Source organism: Oncorhynchus nerka, linkage group LG23, assembly GCF_034236695.1.
Source record: "Oncorhynchus nerka isolate Pitt River linkage group LG23, Oner_Uvic_2.0, whole genome shotgun sequence".
In the NCBI taxonomy this organism is placed as follows: Eukaryota; Metazoa; Chordata; class Actinopteri; order Salmoniformes; family Salmonidae; genus Oncorhynchus; species Oncorhynchus nerka.
The window spans coordinates 27,990,078-28,012,332 of NC_088418.1; the positions used below are offsets into that span (position 1 = coordinate 27,990,078).

General features: G+C 43.5%; 1 protein-coding gene across 5 annotated transcripts in view; it reads left to right on the plus strand.

Moving 5' to 3' along the window:
* LOC115106643 (signal transducer and activator of transcription 5B-like) overlaps positions 1–21,843 on the plus strand; it is a 35,459-nt gene extending 13,616 nt beyond the window's left edge. For 2 of the 5 annotated variants that reach the window (XM_029629566.2, XM_029629564.2), the window contains exons 9-19: positions 1,693–1,872; positions 7,735–7,822; positions 9,342–9,464; positions 9,900–9,992; positions 10,210–10,416; positions 10,931–11,025; positions 11,672–11,814; positions 12,151–12,306; positions 12,398–12,449; positions 12,748–12,855; positions 21,615–21,843. In XM_029629566.2, the coding sequence (XP_029485426.1) occupies positions 1,693–1,872; positions 7,735–7,822; positions 9,342–9,464; positions 9,900–9,992; positions 10,210–10,416; positions 10,931–11,025; positions 11,672–11,814; positions 12,151–12,306; positions 12,398–12,449; positions 12,748–12,855; positions 21,615–21,741 (1,372 nt within the window). In that variant the 3' untranslated portion in view covers positions 21,742–21,843. Of the gene's footprint in view, positions 1–1,692; positions 1,873–7,734; positions 7,823–9,341; positions 9,465–9,899; positions 9,993–10,209; positions 10,417–10,930; positions 11,026–11,671; positions 11,815–12,150; positions 12,307–12,397; positions 12,450–12,747; positions 12,856–21,369; positions 21,454–21,614 lie in introns of all 5 variants that reach the window. The other 3 variants (XR_010460684.1, XM_029629567.2, XM_029629569.2) reach the window with 3 other exon arrangements.
* The last annotated feature ends 412 nt before the right edge of the window (positions 21,844–22,255 follow it).

The window sequence follows — 22,255 nt, forward strand, 5'->3', positions numbered from 1 at the left end:
TGGCATGTCTGAGTATGCAGGCCGCTGGGACATTTTCATCTATCCGGAATTGTGTACAGGTCCTTTCAACATGTTTCATCTGCCCGGTACAGTTGAACCCGTGATTCATCCATGAAGAGCACACTTCTCCAGTGTGTTAGTTGCCATCGAAGTTGAGCATTTGCCCATTGAAGTTGGCTATGATGCCGAACTGCAGTCAGGTCAAGACCATGGGAAGGACGACGAGCACGGAGATGCGCTTCCCCGAGACGGTTTCTGACTGTTTGTGGAGACATTCTTTGGTTGTGCAAACCCAGTTTCCTTAGCTGTGTCAATGGCTGGCGTCAGACGATCCCGCAGGGGAAGAAGCCGGATGTGGAGTTCCTGGGCTGGTATGGTTACACGTTCTGCTGTTGTGAGGCTGGTTGGACATACAGCCAAATTCTCTGGTACAGAAATGAACATTCAGTTCTCTGGCAACTGCTCTGGTGGACATTCCTGCAGTCAGCATGCAAATTGCATACGACTTCAATGTTGAGACATCTGTGGACATTGTGTTGTGTAACAAACTGCTCATTTTTAAAGTGGCCTGTGTAATGATCATGTGTGGTGATCATGCTGTTTAATTAGCTTCTTGATAAGCCACACCTGTCAGGTGGAAGGAGAAATGCTCACTAACATGGATGTAAACACATTTCTGGGGTCTTTTATTTCAGGTCATGAAACATTGGACCAACACTTTACATGTTTTATATTTTTGTTCAGTATATGATCATAAGTCATATAATGCCTGATAAGAGCACAATCAGGAACACCAACACTTTGTAGTTTCTTAAATTAACACAAAAATAAAGTGCAATATGGGTTTGAAATCAATATGTAAACATGGCTGACATTGCGTAGACCTATGCTATAAGGTTCTCTTACAAAGAGAAATATGCACTTGTGTGACTCATAAAGGTGGCGTGTCTGTAGCACGTACTTCTCATTTCACCCTCCGGGGTAATGTGATTGGCTGTCACTGTTAAGAAGCCCTGGAGGTCCATCCACCTGTAATGAGCACAACACCGGGTGCATTGACGACTTCTGCTTCAGCTTGCTTGTAGAGCGGGTACTGCTTGTTTGCTGAAGTCAGTGCGAGAGAGCCAAGTTCGTAATGTGGCACAAGCACTTTCACAAGGTCCTGAAACCCCCTATTCTTCTCAACCACCGAGAATGGGTGCATATCCGTGGCTATAAACATACCTATTTCTCTCTTGATTTTCTTAGGCCCGATCAGAATCTGCTGCGAAGGGCTGCTTGAATGCAGAGGGGAGGTGTAGTTATTTGTTTTGCTCTGGTGCACGGAATACTGGGGTGATGGGCTCTAGTTGCTTTAACGGAATAGCCAGATGACGAGAGATTCTGCTCCGATTTTCCTCGAGGCGTACAACCGTGTAGGCAGCCTGTAGGCCTAGTGTGTTAGATCTATTATGTATTCATTCAGCTTCAAAGTGCGTCCCAAACTGAGATCCCAAAACGGTTTGGTGTGAATCCGTGTACCGTTACACCCCTACAATCTGTAGGTCATGTCATTTTATCTTGTACGCAGCCTCTAATCTTTTAAATGCAGTATTTACCCACTTTCTCTCACTCTCTTTTTCTACCCAACCATCTTTCCTCCCTTGCTACATCCATCCCCCCCTCCACCTCCCTCAATCCCTCACCTATCAGTACGTTTATCATCGAGAAGCAGCCCCCCCAGGTGCTGAAGACCCAGACTAAGTTTGCGGCGACTGTGCGCCTACTGGTGGGCGGGAAGCTCAACGTGCACATGAACCCCCCACAGGTCAAGGCAGTCATCGTCAGCGAGCAGCAGGCCAAGGCCCTTCTCAAGAATGAGAGCACCCGCAAGTGAGAAGCCACACACACACCCTCTGACAGGCATACACACTTACAGACACACACAGGGCCATAGCCAGGGTCTGTGTTTTGGTGATGTCCGGATGGGGGTGGGGAGAAATGTTTGCCGTTTTAAAGCTTATTTCCTGTAATTTTACTCTTTTCCATGACTTATGCCATGTTAATATATCAGAGTGATGGAACAAATAGTGCCCTGCATGCCCGGTCTATAATTCAGCCATGATTATTACAGGTGTAGATAGCTAGCTAGACGACCTAGACTAATTTACCAATTACATTTAGTTTGTCTTTTACAGACGGGCTAATTCAGTGACTGTCAGTGATTTTGTTTAGAATCGCGCTGTAATGGATAGCTGCCGTTTTACGGTCTCCTGACCAATTCTTTTTTTTGTTGCACAGATCTTAACATTTTTTGTACATAATGTTTCCGCCATTGTTTCCTATGACCGAAAAGACCTTCTGGACATCAGAACATCGATCACTAACCTCGATTTGCATCACAGGAGGTTGGATCATAATTGGTCACATGGACACAGAGAGAAACCGATTACACTGGGTGTACAAAATATTAGGAACACCTGCTTGTTCCTTTACACACTGACTAGGTGAATCCAGGTGAAAGCTGTCATACCTTTGTGGATGTCGCCTGTTAAAAACCACTTCAGTCAGTGTAGACCGGTTAAAGAAGGATTTTCAAGCCTTGAGACATTGTTTTATGTGCCATTCAGAGGGTGAATGGGCAAGACAAAAGATTTAAGTGCCTTTGAACGTTGTATGGTAGTAGGTGCCAGGTGCACCAGTTTTAGTGTGTTAAGAACTCAAACGCTGCTGGGTTTTTCACACTCAATGAAACTGATTGTGGAAAATGTATGCTCAGTTAGTTGTGCACCGTATTGCTGTACCGCTAGCAACATTTTAGCAACAGACTTATGGGCTAGCTGTCTAGTCTGTGTGTTATAAATGTGCAATGAGCATAAAATAGATGCATAAGGAATTGGCAAATCGTTCTCATTCTGAGAAATTAGCATCTTATCCAGGTAGGCCATTTGATTTCAACATCTAAACAAAGTGAACGACCTATCGTTCAAACGGTTGGAGACAGACAGGAGGGTGTATTCATAACAGTTCAACTGTTCTACCTTGTTAGCAAAGCAAATAGATCCAAGAGGGCTGCACTTTAAATATAAAGATTAGCTGGCTACTCACTAGCATTGGGCTTGTGCTTGAGAGATTTTTGAGACCTGTTAACTTTCTATAATGCCTGCTACCAGAGTTGGTCATTATTGTTGGATGTGCATTGTACATGGATGGTTCTGGTTAGTTTTTTTTAAACAAATAGGGCATATTTATAGACATGAAAGCCAGATCTGTGAATATAACTATTTTGATTAAATGATTAACTTATTTGTGGGTCTTATGGTTGAAGGATCATATTTACTCTAGGTTTAATTTTACAAGGCCTGAATTCATGAATCATTCCTGGATGTTTGAAATGCAGTGTATTGACTTTTTATTACATTTTTTTAATTGTCCAACAAAAACAGCTGGTGTCTATTTACCACCACTAACCGATGCTGGCAGTAAGACCAACCTCAACGAGCTGTATAGGGCCAGAAGCGAACAGGAAAATGCTCTTTCTAGCATGTCACCTGTGCAACTAGAGGATACAAAAGTCCATCGCCTTTATTCAGTAGTCAGTGTGGAGCTGCTGGACGAATGGCAAGTAATTTTGTTTGGCAGCCAGCTAGCTAACTAGCCAAACAAAATGCTATGCGATCATTTGAATGATACATCAATTCAGCACTCCCCCATCCCCCCCCCACCTGCCCTGGTTGGATGAACAATGTGGACTGTGGTGTGAGGGGTTGAGAGATGCCCGTCTCCATAGGGGACTATTACTGACTACTGCCGAGGTGTTGTGGTCTTTCTGGCGCTTATAGCTACCAAAGCATCACCTAGATGGGTGCTACACTTTAGTAGTGGACTATCCAGCCTACCTACAGAGGAGGAGGAGTCAACAAACAAGGATGAAGAGCTACAACCCTGTCTAAGTAACTGATTGATGCTGCTCCCTTTCTGTGCCATCAAAGCTCCTTTCGCTTAAGCTACTGCCAAGCCCTTTTTGAATTGCCTTGCTGAACAACAACTTATCGTCGGAAGTTGTGGAAGACCATCGCTCAAGACCTGCCAGATCTCTACATTTGTTTTTTGTTTTTACAGCGTCTTTGAGATTCTCTTTGTAATGAAAAGCACTATATAAAATAAATGTATTATTACTCCACACACAGAATCAGATACAAAGTTCTCCCTCGCCCTCCATTTGTCAAATCTGACCATAACTCTCTATCCTGATTCCTGCTTACAAGCAAAAACTCAAACAGGAAGTACGGAAGTTGTCCGATTAAGCAGATGCTAAGCTACAGGACTGTTTTGCTAGCACAGACTTTAACATGTTCTGGGATTCATCCGATGGAATTGGCATCATTAAGTAAGTGCATCGATGCCGTCGTCCCCAGAGTGACCTTAACGCACATATCCCAACTAGAAGCCAGGGATTACAGGCAACAGCTGCACTGAGCTAAAGGCTAGAGCTGCTGCTTTCAAGGAGCGGGATACTAATCTGGACACTTATAATAAATCCTGCTACGACCTCCAAGCCATCAAACAGGCAAAGCATCACAACAGGACTAAGATCAAACCCTACTACGCCGGCTCTGATGCTCATCGGATGTAGCAGGGCTTGCAAACTATCATGGATTTACAAAGGGACACGCAGCCACGAGCTGACCTGTGATGCGAGCCTACCAGACGAGCTAAATGCTTTCAAAGATCGCTTCGAGGCAAGCAACACTGAACCATGCATGAGAGTGCCAGCTGTTCCAAATGACTGATCACGCTCTCCGTAGCTGATGTAAGACTTTTAAACAGGTTAACATTTACAAGGTCACAGGGCCAAGCCGGTAATCAGGATGCATGCTCTGGAAAGTGTCTTCACTGACATTTACAACCTTTCTCTGACCCGGTCTGTATTACCTACATGTTTCAAGCAGACCACCATTGTCCCTATGCCCAACAACGCCATGGTAACCTGTCTACATGACTATCGCCCCGTAGCACTCACATCTGTAGCCATGCAATGCTTTGAAGGCTGGTCATGGCTCACATCAAGGCCATCATCCCAGACACCCTGGACCCACTCCAATTTGCATACTTCCTCCACAGATGACACAATCTCTATTGCACTCCACACTGCCCACTCCCATCCTGACAAGAGGTACACCTATGTGAAAATACTCATTGACTACAGCTCAATGTTTAACATCTTAGTGCCCTCAACTCATCACTAAGCAAAGGACCCTGGGACTGAACACCTGACGGGCTGCCCCCAGGTGGTGAGGGTAGGCAACAACACAACACGTACAGCTGCACCATTGAAAGTATTTTGACTGGCTTCATCACCGCTTGGTATGGCAACTGCTTGGCATCCGACCGCAAGGCGCTACAGAGGGTACACCAGGCGGTGACAGAGAAACGCCCTAGAAATGGTCAGACTCCAGCCACCCAAGTCAGGCTGTTCTCTCTGCTACCGCACGGCAAGCGGTACCAATGCACCAAGTCTGGAACCAACAGGACCCTGGTCAGTTTCTATCCCAAAGCCATAAGACTACTAAATAGTTGGTCCGGGTAGCTATTTGCTTAGTTGAATAGTTATCTGCATTGACCGTTTTGGAGGTAATGTTTTTGACTCATCACATATGCTGCTGCTACGGTTTTATCTATCAAATCCAATTTTTTGTCACGTGCTGAATACTACAGGTGTAGACCTTACCGTGAAATGCTTACTTACAAGCCCTTAACCACTGTATTCGTAGTAATATGTACATGCAGTTGAAGTCGGAAGTTTACATACACCTTAGCCAAATACATTTAAACTCAGTTTTTCACAATTCCTGACATTTAATCCTAGTAAAAATTCCCTGTCTTAGGTCAGTTAGGTTCACCACTTTATTTTATGAATGTGAAATGTCAGAATAATAGTAGATATAATGATTTATTTCAGCTTTTATTTCTTTAATCACATTACCAGTGGGTCAGAAGTTTACATACACTCAATTAGTATTTGGTAGCATTTGCCTCTAAATTATTTAACTTGGGTCAAACGTTTTGGGTAGCCTTCCACAAGCTTCCCACAATAAGTTGGGTGAATTTTGGCCCATTCCTCCTGACAGAGCTGGTGTAACTGAGTCAGGTTTGTAGGCCTCCTTGCTTGTGCACGCTTTCTCTGTTCTTCCCACACATTACCTATAGGATTGAGGTCAGGGCTTTGTGATGGCCACTCCAATACCTTGACTTTGTTGTCCTGAAGCCATTTTGCCACAACTTTGGAAGTATGCTTGGGCTCATTGTTCATTTGGAAGACCCATTTGCGACCAAGCTTTAACTTCCCGACTGATGTCTTGAGATGTTGCTTCAATATATCCATAGAATTTTCCTTCCTCATGATGCCATCTATTTTGTGAAGTGCACCAGTCCCTCCTGCAGCAAAGCACCCCCACAACATGATGCTGCCACCCCGTGCTTCACGGTTGGGATGGTGTTCTTCGGCTTGCAAGCATCCCCCTTTTTCCTCCAAACATAACGATGGTAATTATGGCCAAACAGTTATATTTTTGTTTCATCAGACCAGAGGATATTTCTCCAGAAAGTACGATCTTTGTCCCCATGTGCAGTTGCAAACCGTAGCCTGGCTTTTTTATGGCGGTTTTGGAGCAGTGGCTTCTTCCTTGCTGAGCGGCCTTTCAGGTTATGTCGATATAGGACTCGTTTTACTGTGGAAATAGATACTTTTGTACCTGTTTCCTCCAGAAACTTCATCAAGGTCCTTTGCTGTTCTGGGATTGATTTTCACACCAAAGTGCGTTCATCTCTAGGAGACACAACGTGTGTCCTTCCTGAGTGGTATGATGGCTGCGTGGTCCCATGGTGTTTATACTTGCATACTATTGTTTGTACAGATGAACGTGGTACCTTCAGGCGTTTGGAAATTGCTCCCAAGGATGAACCAGACTTGTGGTCTACAATTTAAAAAAGTAAAATAAAAAATCCTGAGGTCTTGGCTGATTTCTTTTGATTTTCCCATGATGTCAAGCAAAGAGGCACTGAGTTTGAAGGTAGGCCTTGAAATGCATCCTAACTGACTTGTCAATACTATAGTTTGTTAACAAGAAATGTGTGGAGAGGTTAAAAAACGAGTTTTAATGACTCCAACCTAAGTGTATCTGCCTCAGTTACCTTGTACCTCTGCACATCAACCCGGTACTGGTACCCGTGTGTATATAGCCACGTTCTACTTTGTGTATTAATTATTACTTTTGTTATTGTGTTATTGCATTACTATTATTTCTCTCTTTTCTTTCTTTCTGCATGGCCAGGAAGGGCCTGGAGGAAACGGGTACAAAAGTATCTATAAGCATTTCACTGTTAGTCTACACCTGTTGTTTACGAATGTGATGTGGAAGATTTGATATATAATGAGGAAAACTGCTAATGCGCAACTAAGTTTTGAAATTGCACCTTGTGTATTCAAACTTTCAGCAGTAAGTTAAAGCCCTGATTGAGTTCCTAAAAAAAATAAAAAAAATTTTTTTTTATTTTTTTACTGAGGTCCGGACCACTTGTCTTTGTTGGCTATGGCCCTAAACACACACACAAAATGTGAAACTTCTACTCGGTCCAATTCTAGGGCCACTACTGTCACCCGCAACCAAAAGTTGACAAATATACACATTTGTACATGTACACACACACGCACACAACAGTTTGACGGATTTATGTCTCTTGTCTGTGTTGCAGTGACAGCAGTGGAGAAATTCTCAACAACAACTGTGTGATGGAATACCACCGGACCACAGGAACCCTGAGTGCTCACTTCAGGAACATGGTGAGTTAGGATAAATAAGCAACCAACGCACAGGAACCCTGAGTGCTCACTTCAGGAACATGGTGAGTGAGGATAAATGTACATGTACAGGTGTATTAACCCTTTACACCGTTGGGAATTGGCCAGAAGAAATATGAAAAGCACATGCATAAGCTTGGTAGCATTTGAAAGGGAACAATTTGGAGATTACGGGAGCATTATTAGACCAAAGTTGAGGATACAACGGTTCACCTGACACAAGACTGAATCCAAACATTACAGAGTTGATCTTATGTGCATTTTACATTTACTGTACTTTTTGCTGCATTTGTTGATAACGACATCTGAAAATACATTCAGTAACATGATAAGAATATTCCTGCAAAATGTGGGGTAGGTGCAACATAAGTCAAAAGAAAAATGACGACAAGAGCTCCCCTATGTGCTGTTGAGGAACTAGAGCAAGCACACTTGTAGTTTTGTTTGGAACACAGCCCTGCATCACACAATTACTGTTTACGGTGTATCCAAAAACGGGCCATTTTATAAATCGCGATCTAAGGTGGGCATCATTTGAAAGCTTGTTTTATTGCCAACATGACCAGCTACGTTTATAAAATATGATCTTAGTGTTTGGGCTTTCACAGGGCAATTCAGGTAGAAATGAGTCATGCGTGCGTTCAGGTGTGTGTTCCGCAGCTCATTTTCTTGACAATGGACAAACCGGTTCATTCTGTTCAGAACATCACAGGGTTGTGATGCCATGTCATCTTGTGACTGTACATCAGACGTGGTGATCATAAACGTTGAAACTATGTTATGGAAAGGGGAAGTACACATTTTGGTGTTTAATGTAATCCTCAATGTCTCATCTTTCACAATACATAGTCCTCTTAATTTACATTGTTTCCATCTCTGACAACAAATGTGCAAAGGTTGTCCAATTTAGCGGCAGGGGTTTGGGGTAATTTCTTGTTGCGAGCGGTGCTCAAGTTCAGAACGGCTGTCAGTCAAAACCCATAAAGTGCTTTGAAGCGCAGAGCCTAAGTTTAACTGTACAGCCAGCTTGTTCCAATTTAGGGGCTTATCAGTGCTCAAATCTGCCATTTTCAACCTATATACAGGTACGAGTGTAAAGGGTTGATACGCATGTGTGAATTGGAAATGTGTTTTTTTGCATATCCCAACTCCCCCTGAGACACCCTCGGAGAGTGGGGTCACGGCCTGGGTCGCCATTATCAACGGCGACCCTGGAGCTATTAGGTTTAAGTGCTTTGTTCAAGGGCACGTCGGCAGATTTTTCACCTTGTCAGCTCGGGGATTCGTTACTGGCCAAACACTCTAACCGCTAGCTTAGAATGAGTTATACTTATAAATACAATTACATTACTGATTTATTTTAATTGGCGTTTTACTCAAACCTTTTGTGGTTTTGCCAAATTGTGATACATATATGTACATGTGGTCAAAATGTTGCAGTATTTTTGTAGTTGTGGTCGATAAGCAGAGATTGTGTTGTGGTCTCTCCTGTGCTGTGTAGTCCCTGAAGCGGATCAAGCGGTCGGACCGTCGCGGGGCAGAGTCGGTCACAGAGGAGAAGTTCACTGTCATGTTTGAGTCTCAGTTCAGCGTGGGGGGCAACGAGCTGGTCTTCCACGTCAAGGTTACAGGAAAATCCACTTCTAGAAACACCAGAGCCCAGTTTGTCTAAACATTTAATCCAAATCGAAATAATCCTGTGTTCAATTCTGTGTAGTCTGTGGGCCCTCTTTTTAAAAAAAAATTTTTTATGCAGTTTTTAAGGCAAAGAGAAGCAAATCTCTAACATACCTCATCATAATGCTATTACAAAGATCATGTTCTATGATACCATGATATTTGGTTTAAATATTGTCCGCATCCTTAAATGAAAGGGGAATTGAATGGGGCAACAAGATTGAGACAATACAAGATCATTTTGATCAGATTGGATGTCTTTCATTTCATTGACATCCATTCTTTAGTGAACTTTGAGTAGGATGACTTAAATTAGTCTATTTAATCACTTAATGCAGTCAGTGTAACTTTTATTTTGTACCCCCCCCCCCCCCCCCCCCAGACATTATCTCTCCCCGTCGTGGTGATAGTTCACGGTAGTCAAGACAACAACGCCACGGCAACGGTCCTGTGGGACAACGCTTTTGCAGAGCCGGTGAGTTTATTGGACTTTACTGGAAGACACTTTGCATACACCCCTGTCTCTTATCTGCCACTGTAGTTTATCTAAGCGTTGGAAAGTTTCGGAACAACTCCTGTATATATCATTCTTATCTCTTTCCCTGATTTCCCTTTTTTTTTTGCTGTTCCAACCCTCTTTTTCTCTCCCTCATACACACACTCTGCTTTCCTCCTCCATCCCCCTCCCCCAGGGCAGGGTGCCATTTGTCGTTCCTGACAAGGTACTGTGGCCCCAGCTGTGTGAAGCCCTAGACATGAAATACAAGGCAGAGATGCACAGTGCCCGCGGCCTCTGCGACGACAACCTGGTCTTCCTGGCCCAGAAGGCATTCAGCAGCGCCAGCATAAACCCAGAAGACTACCGCAACATGACCATGTCCTGGGCCCAGTTCAACCGGGTACGTCCGTTTTTGATTAAGACTTTTAGATTGCTTTACCACAGCAGTGACTATTATTACCGCCACATGATCATGTCTTGGCCCCAGTACAAACAAGTTCTAACCGTTTCACCACTGACTACTGCTGCGACATGACCATTAAACCACTGGAATAGGGATTGTTACCTCACAGATTTAAAGCTGGAATCCACAATGACGAAACGGCCACGTCCGTTTGCGGTATTAAACACAAAAATAATTTTACTGTAAACAACAGTATTTTTTTCTGCCCCTTGGACTTCATTTCACACACAATGAAAGAGCACTATGTATTGTAATTTAGTTGACCATTCTCAACAACGCTCCTCAGCTCGGCAACAATAACAATGGTGGTGGGGAGGCCAGTGGCATTGTTTGACCCTACTGCGGATTGCATCTTTAAGACTTTAACAGCAATGCCAGTGTCAAAGTATTTGCAATAGAAAGAAAACCAATGGTATTGTGAACCAGGTTTGATTATCTATGCTATCCACAGGAGAGCTTGCCAGGGAGGAACTTCACTTTCTGGCAGTGGTTTGACGGAGTCATGGAGCTCATGAAGAAACACCTGAAGCCCCACTGGAATGACGGGTAAGAGAGGAGTGCTTCAATTCAGAGCTTTTCCATTAGTCGATGTGTGGCCAAATTTTCTGGACGCTTCTTCCCTATAGCTTAACAACCGTACCTTTTGCGCTCGTGCGGGATTATCTACTTTACACAACAGCAAAAAGTACGTACCTGCTGCTCGCTCTGCTACCGCTTCCGCCTCCTTCCTGTTCTCACTCACCCCCACACATGATCGGCCGTCTTTGTCTGGTGTTCAAACTTTGACAAACTGCAACTGTAAAAGTGCCTTCCTCTGTTGTAAGCTGTCTGTAATAAACGACAATCGAATTTACTGCTCGCACACATTGTCACAATCTGTGGGACGGGGCGGTTTAATTCGCTCCTGTAGCCTCAGCCTTTCCATTAACCCTGTTATTAGACCATTTTTGATGAAAGGAATGAGTTGAATAAGCAGCCTTTTGACCATACTCTTATTGTGAAAATATGTCTTTAGAATTGTGCAATGAAATAGGGGAACGTGTGTGTGCTCGTTTAAAAACTTCTTTTTTTTTTACATATTGTGTGTGAATTTGTGAGTGCTTGCGAGACGTTAACTTCCATACTGTGTGTGTGCGTGTGTACTGCGTACGCATGTGTGTATGTTTACGTACTGCGTATTCGTGTTACGCAGGGCGATCTTGGGCTTTGTGAATAAACAGCAGGCCCAGGACATGCTGATGTCCAAGCCCAACGGGACCTTCCTGCTCCGCTTCAGTGACTCTGAGATCGGGGGCATCACCATCGCCTGGGTGGCAGAGAACCCTAACAAAGCGGGTACTGTACTCTACTACCCACCTAGGAGTAAGCAGAGTGTTTTCGGGCCAATACATGAGCCTATGCATGGTTCTCCACATCGTGTGATGGAGTGTAGGTAATTGAGGCAGGAAAAACGTTGTTGCCGATTTATTCAGTTGGTTGACAAACGGCTAACATAACGTAGATGCATATGATCTTAATATGTGACTTGTACACAAAGCTACTTAATGGACCTTTTAGATGTTCTCTGTCGCCTTAGTCCAGGTCTCTCCCTCAACAAAAATGTGATGTCAATGAGCCTAATCTGGCTAAATTGAGGTTGAAAGGATATTTTTCTATGATATTGTTCTCCAGGGGAGAGGCTGGTGTGGAACCTCATGCCGTACACCACCAAAGACTTTTCCATCCGCTCACTAGCCGACCGCATCAGTGACCTCAACCACCTTATGTTCCTCTATCCCGACCGGTCCAAGGACGAGGTGTTCTCCAAGTACTACACCCCTCCCCTCTGTACGTACCCTCCTCCTCATCCTTGACTTTATTTTTGTTTCTTAAATAAGTTAAGGTGATCTCAAATTTGTCTGTTCTCATTTTCTCTCAGCAAAAGCAGTGGATGGCTACGTCAAACCACAGATCAAGCAGGTTGTGCCAGAGTACGTATACTGTCATGCATATAACAATTTTGTACTATTTCTAAACCCACATACTGAACCAATAATACCCCATTCCAAATCTGGCGCTAGCCTCTACCCTATCATATGGCGATTTGTAATTGGGCAATTGTGTCTAAATTACTTTTCTTTGTTTTTCTTTTGGTTTATGATAAAGACTCATGAAGCATTTCTAAGTTATATTCTTCAATAATCAATGGGTAAATACCCAAAATGTAAACAGTTTCCCAAATCCCAGACTGTAGCTTTAATGTGATTGTGCTTCCTGTCCTCCCTGTAGATTCACTACTCCCAACCCTGAGCCGTCCAGTGGGAACCCCACCTACATGGACCAGGCACCCTCCCCGTCAGTGGCTCACCCCATCAACTTTGCAATTTTCCCTCCCATGTAAGTACACTACAGATGGGGAAAGTATCAATGTACAGCAGTGACTAGTCATTAGATGACATGCAGTTCCCTCTAAGCTGCGTGCTTGCCCGGCTACCCACCTCCCCCCACGACGGCCACGCAGAAGAAATACCAGCTCACGCAGAGACGCACAAGTATACTCCGTTAGTTTACACTATATATTTATATCAGGGTTTCCCTCTAATATGGGACTTGTGATTGAATCAACATATCACCAACCCTTTGAAAGCAACAAAACTAGCGTTGCAAGATTGAGTCGTAGGTTGTTGTAGGTAGAGCGCACTAGAGGAGAATTCTGACAGGTAACCTACGAGCGGTATTTTTCTTTATCCCACCATCGCGAGTGGGTGCGCTTATCAGATCAAAGTGCAGATTCGCGTGTGCACATTTGTTGATATTTACAAGTTATTAGCCCATATAGATGTATATCTGTAAATATATTTATGTGTGTATGTATAATTAAAAACTACATTGTGTTTTATGTAGGAATTGGTTTGAAGCCGAAGAATAAAATAAATTCACATGAGCACCCAATATGCGTATTTCACTCATGCGCTATTTTACTTCCAACAATGTGTAGGCAGGTTGCTTAGGATTCAAACATTCTCAAACAGCCTAATTCATACTCTTCAGCGGCATAATGGACTTTACAGTGACCTGCTATTAAAATAATGTTTATCATTAGGCTATAGTAGGTCAAAGCTGTGTGCTACAAAACCTGGGTAGCTCATGGGTGAAGTACGCATGTGAATTTTGCTACACGTTTGAATCATCAAAAACCAGAAAGCAACATTTGTCCGGTGAAGTCCACAAAACATTTTATGTAACAATCAGATACTTGACTTACAACATGGTCAAGCAAGTTAATTTAACAACCTCTACAGGATCGGTGTCCCTCACGCGTTACGGTTGAGCTAACGTAGGCTAATGTGATTAGCATGAGGTTGTAAGTAACAAGAAAATGTCCCAGGACATAGACTTATCTGATATGGGCAGAAATCTTAAATTCTTGTTGATCTAACTGCACTGTCCTATTTACAGTAGCTATTATAGTGATAGAATACCTTGCTATTGTTTGAGGAGTGCACAGTCATGAACCTGAAAATGTATTAATAAACCAATTAGGCACATTTGGGCAGTCTTATATAACAGTTTGAACAGAAATGCAATGGTTAATTGAATCCGTCTAATACTTTGCACAAAAAATCTAAATTGCACCTGGGCTGGAATAATACATTTTGGCCTTTCTCTTGTATTTCAAAGATGGAACAAAAAAACATTTTTTTTGTTTTTTAAATTTGTGTTATCGTTTACCAGAGCTGTCAAAGATCTGTGAAATGTTTTATATTTTCCTACATTCATTTCACATTTCCACAAACTTCAAAGTGTTTCCTTTCAAATGGTAGCAAGAATATGCATATCCTTGCTTCAGGTTCTGAGCTGCAGGCAGTTAGATTTGGGTATGTCATTTTAGGCGGAAATTGGGGGGGGGGGGGGGGGTTGTTGAGGTTTGCTTCCAACATTTTCGGACTACCTAACAGCTGTTGATTTAAAACCAGAGTTACCGCAAGTTGCAAAGAAAACAGGAGCTGCCTCCACTATTCCAGCACCATTTCAACACCAAATCACCTATGCTTAGTCTAATACAGTGACAACTTAAAAATACCAAAAGTTTTTGTCCAATCAACTGTAAGCTAAATATGTTGTGGCTGTACATGGCACTGATTTGTGTGTGTTGACTCACTCTACTTGTAGAGGAACGCAAATGTCATCCTCTTTCATGTTGCTGAAACGGTCTATGACTCCATCATATAGTACACACTTATTAGATTTTGTTGTCCTAGGCTACCTGGCTAAATTGCTTGCTCGCTAGCCTAACTTATTTCATGGGCAACTATGAGCCAGCATGTTAACATTAGCCTACTACATATTGAACTTCAATCATCTAAGGCCAGGCGTACAATGTATGAGTTTATGGCTAGATCAGAATCGCCATTATAATCATTAGCCGGTACGGAGATTTAAGTAAAACCACAAGTCCAAATCCCGATCTTCATCCATGGCTAATTTAGGAAATGGACGATTTTAGCCACTGGAGGACAATGACACTTTCTGTCAATTACATTTTATTTTATTGTGATTGGTGTGAAGCCAAATCCAAGCTGGCTTCCCTTGACACTTTTTTTTTTTTTTTTTTTTTTCTACTCCAGGACCATTCAAAGTTGAGCTCACTCAGTTTAGCTCAACCCTGATTTACTATTATTTTCATACCAAAGGAGGCCAAATGCTCGCTGGCTTTCCTTACTATTCAATTCAATGATATTGGGGGGGGGTTCTAAGCTGACATTTGGAATTGTTGTCTGATGGTGACAGTAAGCTTTCATTGCACAGTGTTTGGTTGTTCGTTCACTCTGTACTGATTTTAAAGATTTATTTCTCTGGCTTGGTTAAAAAAAACATGTCTAAAACAGTTGCTGTATTGAAACCGGTAACATAGCTAACCAAGTTGGCAAGCGCAATGTTTTATACAGTACATTTTAGTACGTTACAGCCTTATTCTAAAATATATTAATTAAAAATACAAAATCCTCATCAATCTACACACAATACCCCATAATGACAAAGCGAAAACAGGTTTTTAGAAATGTTTGCAAATGTATTTATAAAAATAAAAAAAATTAACGGTGACTTCCCAAGTGGTGCAGTATTCTAAGGCACTGATCAGTGCTAGATACGTCACTACAGATCCTGGTTTGATCCATCCTGGGCTGTGTCGGAACTGGCCGCGAACAATTGGCCAAGCGTCGTCCGGGTTAAGGGAGGGTTTGGCCAGCTGGGATGTCCTTGTCCCATCGTGCTCTAGCAACTCCTTCTGGCGGCCGGGCTCATGCATGCTGGCTTCAGTTGCCAGCTGTATGGTGTTTCCTTCCACACATTGGTACGGCTGGCTTCCGGGTTAAGCGAGAAGTGTGTCCTGAAGCAGTGCGGCTTGGCGGGGTCTTGTTTCAGAGGACACATTTCTCTCGACCTTCACCTCTCCCGAGTCCGCATGGGAGTTGCAGCGATGGGACAAGACTGTAACTACCAATTTGAATATCACAAAAAGGGGATAAAAAGTACATAAAAAATATGTTAATAATTAAATTAAATAAACATAATTTACATAGGTATTCAGACCCTTTGCTATGAGACTCAAAATGTAGCTCCTGTTTTCATTGATCATCCTTGATGTTTGGAGTCAACCTGTGGTAAATTCAATTGATTGGACAGGATTTGGAAAGGCACACACCTGTCTATATAAGGTCCCACAGTTTACAGTGCATGGCAGAACAAAAACCAAGCCATGTGGTCAAAGGACTTGTCCGTAGAGCTCCGAGACAAGATTGTGTCGAGGTACAGATCTGGGGAAGGGTACCAAAAAATTGCTGTGGAATTGAATGTCCCCAAGAACACACTTGCTTCCATCATTCTTAAATGGAAGAAGTTTGGAAAAACCAAGAGACTTCGTAGAGCTGGCCGCTGAGCCAAACTGAGCAATCGGGGGAGAAAGTGCATTGGTCAGGAAGGTGACCAAGAACCCGATGCTCACTCTGATAGAGCTCCAGTGTTCCTCTGTGGAGATGGTTGTCCTCCTGGAACTTTCTCCCATCTCCGCAGCACTCCACCTATCAGGCCTTTATGGTAGTGGCCAGACAGAAGCCACCCCTCAGTAAAAGGCACATGACAGCCCGCTTGGAGTTTGCCAAAAGGCACCTAAAGGACTCTCAGACCATGAGAAACAAGATTATCTGGTTTGATGAAACCAAGATATAAGTCTTTGACCTGAATGCCAAGCGTCACATCTGGAGGAAACCAGGCACCATCCCTACGGTGAAGCATGGTGGCGGCAGCATCATGCTGTGAGATTGTTTTTCAGCTCCAGGGACTTGTAGACTAGGACAACAGGACAACGACCCTAAGCACACAGCCAAGACAACGCAGGAGTGGCTTCAGGACAAGTCTCAATGTCCTTCAGTGGCCCAGCCAGCACCCGGACTAGAACCCGGTAGAACATCTCTGGAGAGACCTGAAAATAGCTGTGCAGCGACGCTCCCCATTCAACCTGACAGAGCTCGAGAGGAACTGCAGAGAAGAATGGGAGAAACTCCCCAAATATAGGTGTGCCAAGCTTGTAGCGTCATACCCAAGAAGACTCGAGGCTGTAATCGCTGCCAAAGGTGCTTCAACAAAGTACTGAGTAAGGGGCTTGAATACTTATGTAAATGTGATATTTCAGTTTTTGCATTGTCATTATGGATGGATCTCAGCGACCACTGCCTCATTGCCTGTATCCGCTACGGTGCCGCAGTCAAACGACCACCCCTCATCACTGTCAAACGCTCCCTAAAACACTTCTGTGAGCAGGCCTTTCTAATCGACCTGGCCCGGGTATCCTGGAAGGACATTGACCTCATCCCGTCAGTTGAGGATGCCTGGTCATTCTTTAAGAGTAACTTCCTCACCATATTAGATAAGCATGCTCCGTTCAAAAAATGCAGAACTAAGAACAGATACAGCCCTTGGTTCACTCCAGACCTCTGACTGCCCTCGACCAGCACAAAAACATCCTGTGGCGGACTGCAATAGCATCGAACAGTCCCCGCGATATGCAACTGTTCAGGGAAGTCAGGAACCAATACACGCAGTCAGTCAGGAAAGCTAAGGCCAGCTTCTTCAGGCAGAAGTTTGCATCCTGTAGCTCCAACTCCAAAAAGTTCTGGGACACTGTGAAGTCCATGGAGAACAAGAGCACCTCCTCCCAGCTGCCCACTGCACTGAGGCTAGGGAACACAGTCACCACCGACAAATCCATGATTATCGAAAACTTCAACAAGCATTTCTCAACGGCTGGCCATGCCTTCCGCCTGGCTACTCCTACCTCGGCCAACAGCTCCGGCCCCCCCCCAGCTCCTCGCCCAAGCCTCTCCAGGTTCTCCTTTACCCAAATCCAGATAGCAGATGTTCTGAAAGAGCTGCAAAACCTGGACCCGTATAAATCAGCTGGGCTTGACAATCTGGACCCTCTATTTCTGAAACTATCCGCCGCCATTGTCGCAACCCCTATTACCAGCCTGTTCAACCTCTCTCTCATATCGTCTGAGATCCCCAAGGATTGGAAAGCTGCCGCAGTCATCCCCCTCTTCAAAGGGGGAGACACCCTGGACCCAAACTGTTACAGACCTATATCCATTCTGCCCTGCCTATCTAAGGTCTTGAAAGCCAAGTCAACAAACAGGTCATTGACCATCTCGAATCCCACCGTACCTTCTCCGCTATGCAATCTGGTTTCCGAGCCGGTCACGGGTGCACCTCAGCCACACTCAAGGTACTAAACGACATCATAACCGCCATCGATAAAAGACAGTACTGTGCAGCCGTCTTCATCGACCTTGCCAAGGCTTTCGACTCTGTCAATCACCATATTCTTATCGGCAGACTCAGTAGCCTCGGCTTTCGGATGACTGCCTTGCCTGGTTCACCAATTACTTTGCAGACAGAGTTCAGTGTGTCAAATCGGAGGGCATGTTGTCCGGTCCTCTGGCAGTCTCTATGGGGGTGCCACAGGGTTCAATTCTCGGGCCGACTCTTTTCTCTGTGTATATCAATGATGTTGCTCTTGCTGCGGGCGATTCCCTGATCCACCTCTACGCAGACGACACCATTCTATACACTTTTGGCCCGTCACTGGACACTGTGCTATCTAACCTCCAATCGAGCTTCAATGCCATACAACACTCCTTCCGTGGCCTCCAACTGCTCTTAAACGCTAGTAAAACCAAATGCATGCTTTTCAACCGATCGCTGCCTGCACCCGCTTGCCCGACTAGCATCACCACACTGGATGGTTCCGACCTTGAATATGTGGACACCTATAAGTACCTAGGTGTCTGGCTAGACTGCAAACTCTCCTTCCAGACCCATATCAAACATCTCCAATCGAAAATCAAATCAAGAGTCGGCTTTCTATTCCGCAACAAAGCCTCCTTCACTCACGCTGCCAAGCTTACCCTAGTAAAACTGACTATCCTACCGATCCTCGACTTCGGCGATGTCATCTACAAAATGGCTTCCAACACTCTTCTCAGCAAACTGGATGCAGTTTATCACAGTGCCATCCGTTTTGTCACTAAAGCACCTTATACTACCCACCACTGCGACTTGTATGCTCTAGTCGGCTGGCCCTCGCTACATATTCGTCGCCAGACCCACTGGCTCCAGGTCATCTACAAGGCCATGCTAGGCAAAGCTCCGCCTTATCTCAGCTCACTGGTCACGATGGCAACACCCACCCGTAGCATGCGCTCCAGCAGGTGTATCTCATTGAGCATCCCCAAAGCCAACACCTCATTCGGCCGCCTTTCGTTCCAGTACTCTGCTGCCTGTGACTGGAACGAATTGCAAAAATTGCTGAAGTTGGAGACTTTTATCTCCCTCACCAACTTCAAACATCAGCTATCTGAGCAGCTAACCGATCGCTGCAGCTGTACATAATCTATTGGTAAATAGCCCACCCATTTTCACCTACCTCATCCCCACAGTTTTTATTTATTTACTTTTCTGCTCTTTTGCACACAAATATCTCTACCTGTACATGATCATCTGATCATTTATCACTCCAGTGTTAATCTGCAATACTGTAATTATTCGCCTACCTCCTCATGCCTTTTGCACACATTGTATATAGACCCCCCCCTTTTTTTTTTCTCTACTGTGTTATTGACTTGTTAATTGTTTACTCCATGTGTAACTCTGTGTTGTCTGATCACTCTGCTATGCTTTATCTTGGCCAGGTCGCAGTTGCAAATGAGAACCTGTTTTCAACTAGCCTACCTGGTTAAATAAAGGTGAAATAAATCAAATAAATTAAAAAAATTATGGGGTATTGTGTGTAGATTGAAGGTTAAAAACAATTGAATCCATTTTAGAATCAGGCTGTAATGTGGAAAAAGTCGATGTTTTTGAATACTTTCCGTAAATAGCTATTTCAATGTGCAAATGTTATGGAATGCATTTGCTCCATTTGGTTTTACTGGTAGACCACTCTGATAGGCCTACATTATGCTCAAATAGCCACAGTAGCCTATTTGGCCACTGTATAAAACTAACTGTGTTTATGGTGAACACACGCTGGAAGTTTCTCACAATGTTGAAGTTTCTGCTCACAAGACCTGAAATTGACTTTGAGCTGATTATTGTTAATGTATTTAATGTTTTGGATGATTTTATATCTATATTTGGCTCCAAGTATCGATTTTTTTTCTTTTTTCTAATAATACAATTTTTATCTATATATACACACACACACACACACACACACACACACACACACACACACACACACACACACACACACACACACACTTATATCTATATATCTATCTAAAGGTTTGGACACCTACTCACTCAAGGGTTTTTCTTTATTTGTACCATTTTCTACACTGTAGAATAATAGTGAAGACCTCAACTATGAAATAACACATGGAATAATGTAGTAACCCAAAAAGTGTTAAACAAACCAAAATATATTCTAGATTCTTCAAAGTAGCCACCCTTTGCCTTTGACAGCTTTGCACACTATTTTTTTTCTCTCAACCAGCTTCACCTGGAATGCTTTTCCAACAGTCTTGAAGGAGTTCCCACATATGCTGAGCACTTATTGGCTGCTTTTCCTTCACTTTGTGGTCCAACTCATCCCAAACCATCTCAATTGGGTTGAGGTCAGGTGCTTGTGGAGGCCAGGTCATCTGAAGCTGGTTAAGAGAATTCCAAGAGTGTGCAAAGCTGTCAAGGGAAAAGGTGGCTACTTTGAAGCATCACACAGAAACGCCAATATAAACCGTTATATTCTCTCTTGATAACGGAAAAAGTCAGCTTGGAATCAAAAGCCCTACCCTTGGCTTTCAAGGCTAGCACACTACAAACTGTACCAGAAGCCCAGTCAAGGCTTGCTTAGTCATGGGTTTCCTAATATGGTCGTTTTCGGAAGGTTGCAACATACAAAGCATTGCGGATTGAAATGCCTTTAAAAGAGCTGACGTGATTTCTAGGGCTGGGAATTGCCAGGGACAATAAAATATTATCACTGTACTTCGGTGCCGATACCATATGTTTTAGAGATTCTATATGTATTTTGATTCGATACTGCCATTTTTGTGAGTCAATGTTCCAAACATTGCTCACTATACATCTGCTGCAGAGGGACAATTAGAGAGCCATGACAAAACCAAGTTTTGATCAGTCGTGGAGATAAGGTAATGGGTTAAACTTGTTGGCTCACCTTTAAAAAAAAGAAGAGAACGAGATAAAATGATGAGAAATACTGCCTAGCAAATCAATACTTGGAGTCATAGTATCTATATAAAACCGGAAAACAATTATATTGCGACACCATACTACCCTCAAATTCAACTCTGGACTTCAAATTGCATTTTTTCATTGTTCCTCTCTAATCAGGGACTGATTTAGATGTGGGACACCAGGTGGGTGCAATTAATTATCAGGGAGAACAGAAAACCATCAGGCTTCGGACCTCGTAGGGTAAGAGTTCAATACCCCTGCCCTACTATATAGATTCTTTCCCCCATCACTAATGATTCCTTTTCTCTACATGTCCGGCTTTTGGTACAGATATTCTATCAGATATCACACAACGTTATGCCTTACTGATTGCGGTCTGTATGTCTCCCTTCCCACCCCAGCAGAAGTGACCCCATGATGGACGCAGATGGAGAGTTTGACCTGGAAGACACCATGGATGTGGCCCGACACGTGGAGGAGCTTCTGCGGCGGCCCATGGCCAACCAGTGGGACGGCCAACAGTCCTGAACTTTCACCTTTGACCCCTGACCCTGCACCCAACAAGAGCAAGCACCCAGAAAACATCCAATGGTTTTGTTGGTCCCATTGGTTTATATTGTCTATTTTTTTTGTCAATTCTCAAAGGTTTTGACAGTTCTTGGATTCTTTTCTGATCTTCTTGACGTGGCAATTGATATTTTAAAAGAAATAACTAATTGTACCTGAAGAAAAAGCACAGTTGAAAAGGTTTGTTTGGAAGTAAGTACTGAGAAAAATTTAGAAATGTGTGTTACTACAATATACAGCAATATTTTTACAAAAATGTTTAGCTATGCTGCTTATGGCCATCCTCTGAAAATGTTTAAAGAGCAGGAAGGCCTGCACACTGTTTTTATGCTCCCAATTCACAGCTTTATTGACAAGGTTTCGATCCGAACCGGATCTTTGTCAGGTCAAACAAATGGAGTGCTCACATCCAAAAATGTACACGTTTCACCTCACATGACCATGACACATGGTGGGTGTGGAAACAATTCAATTA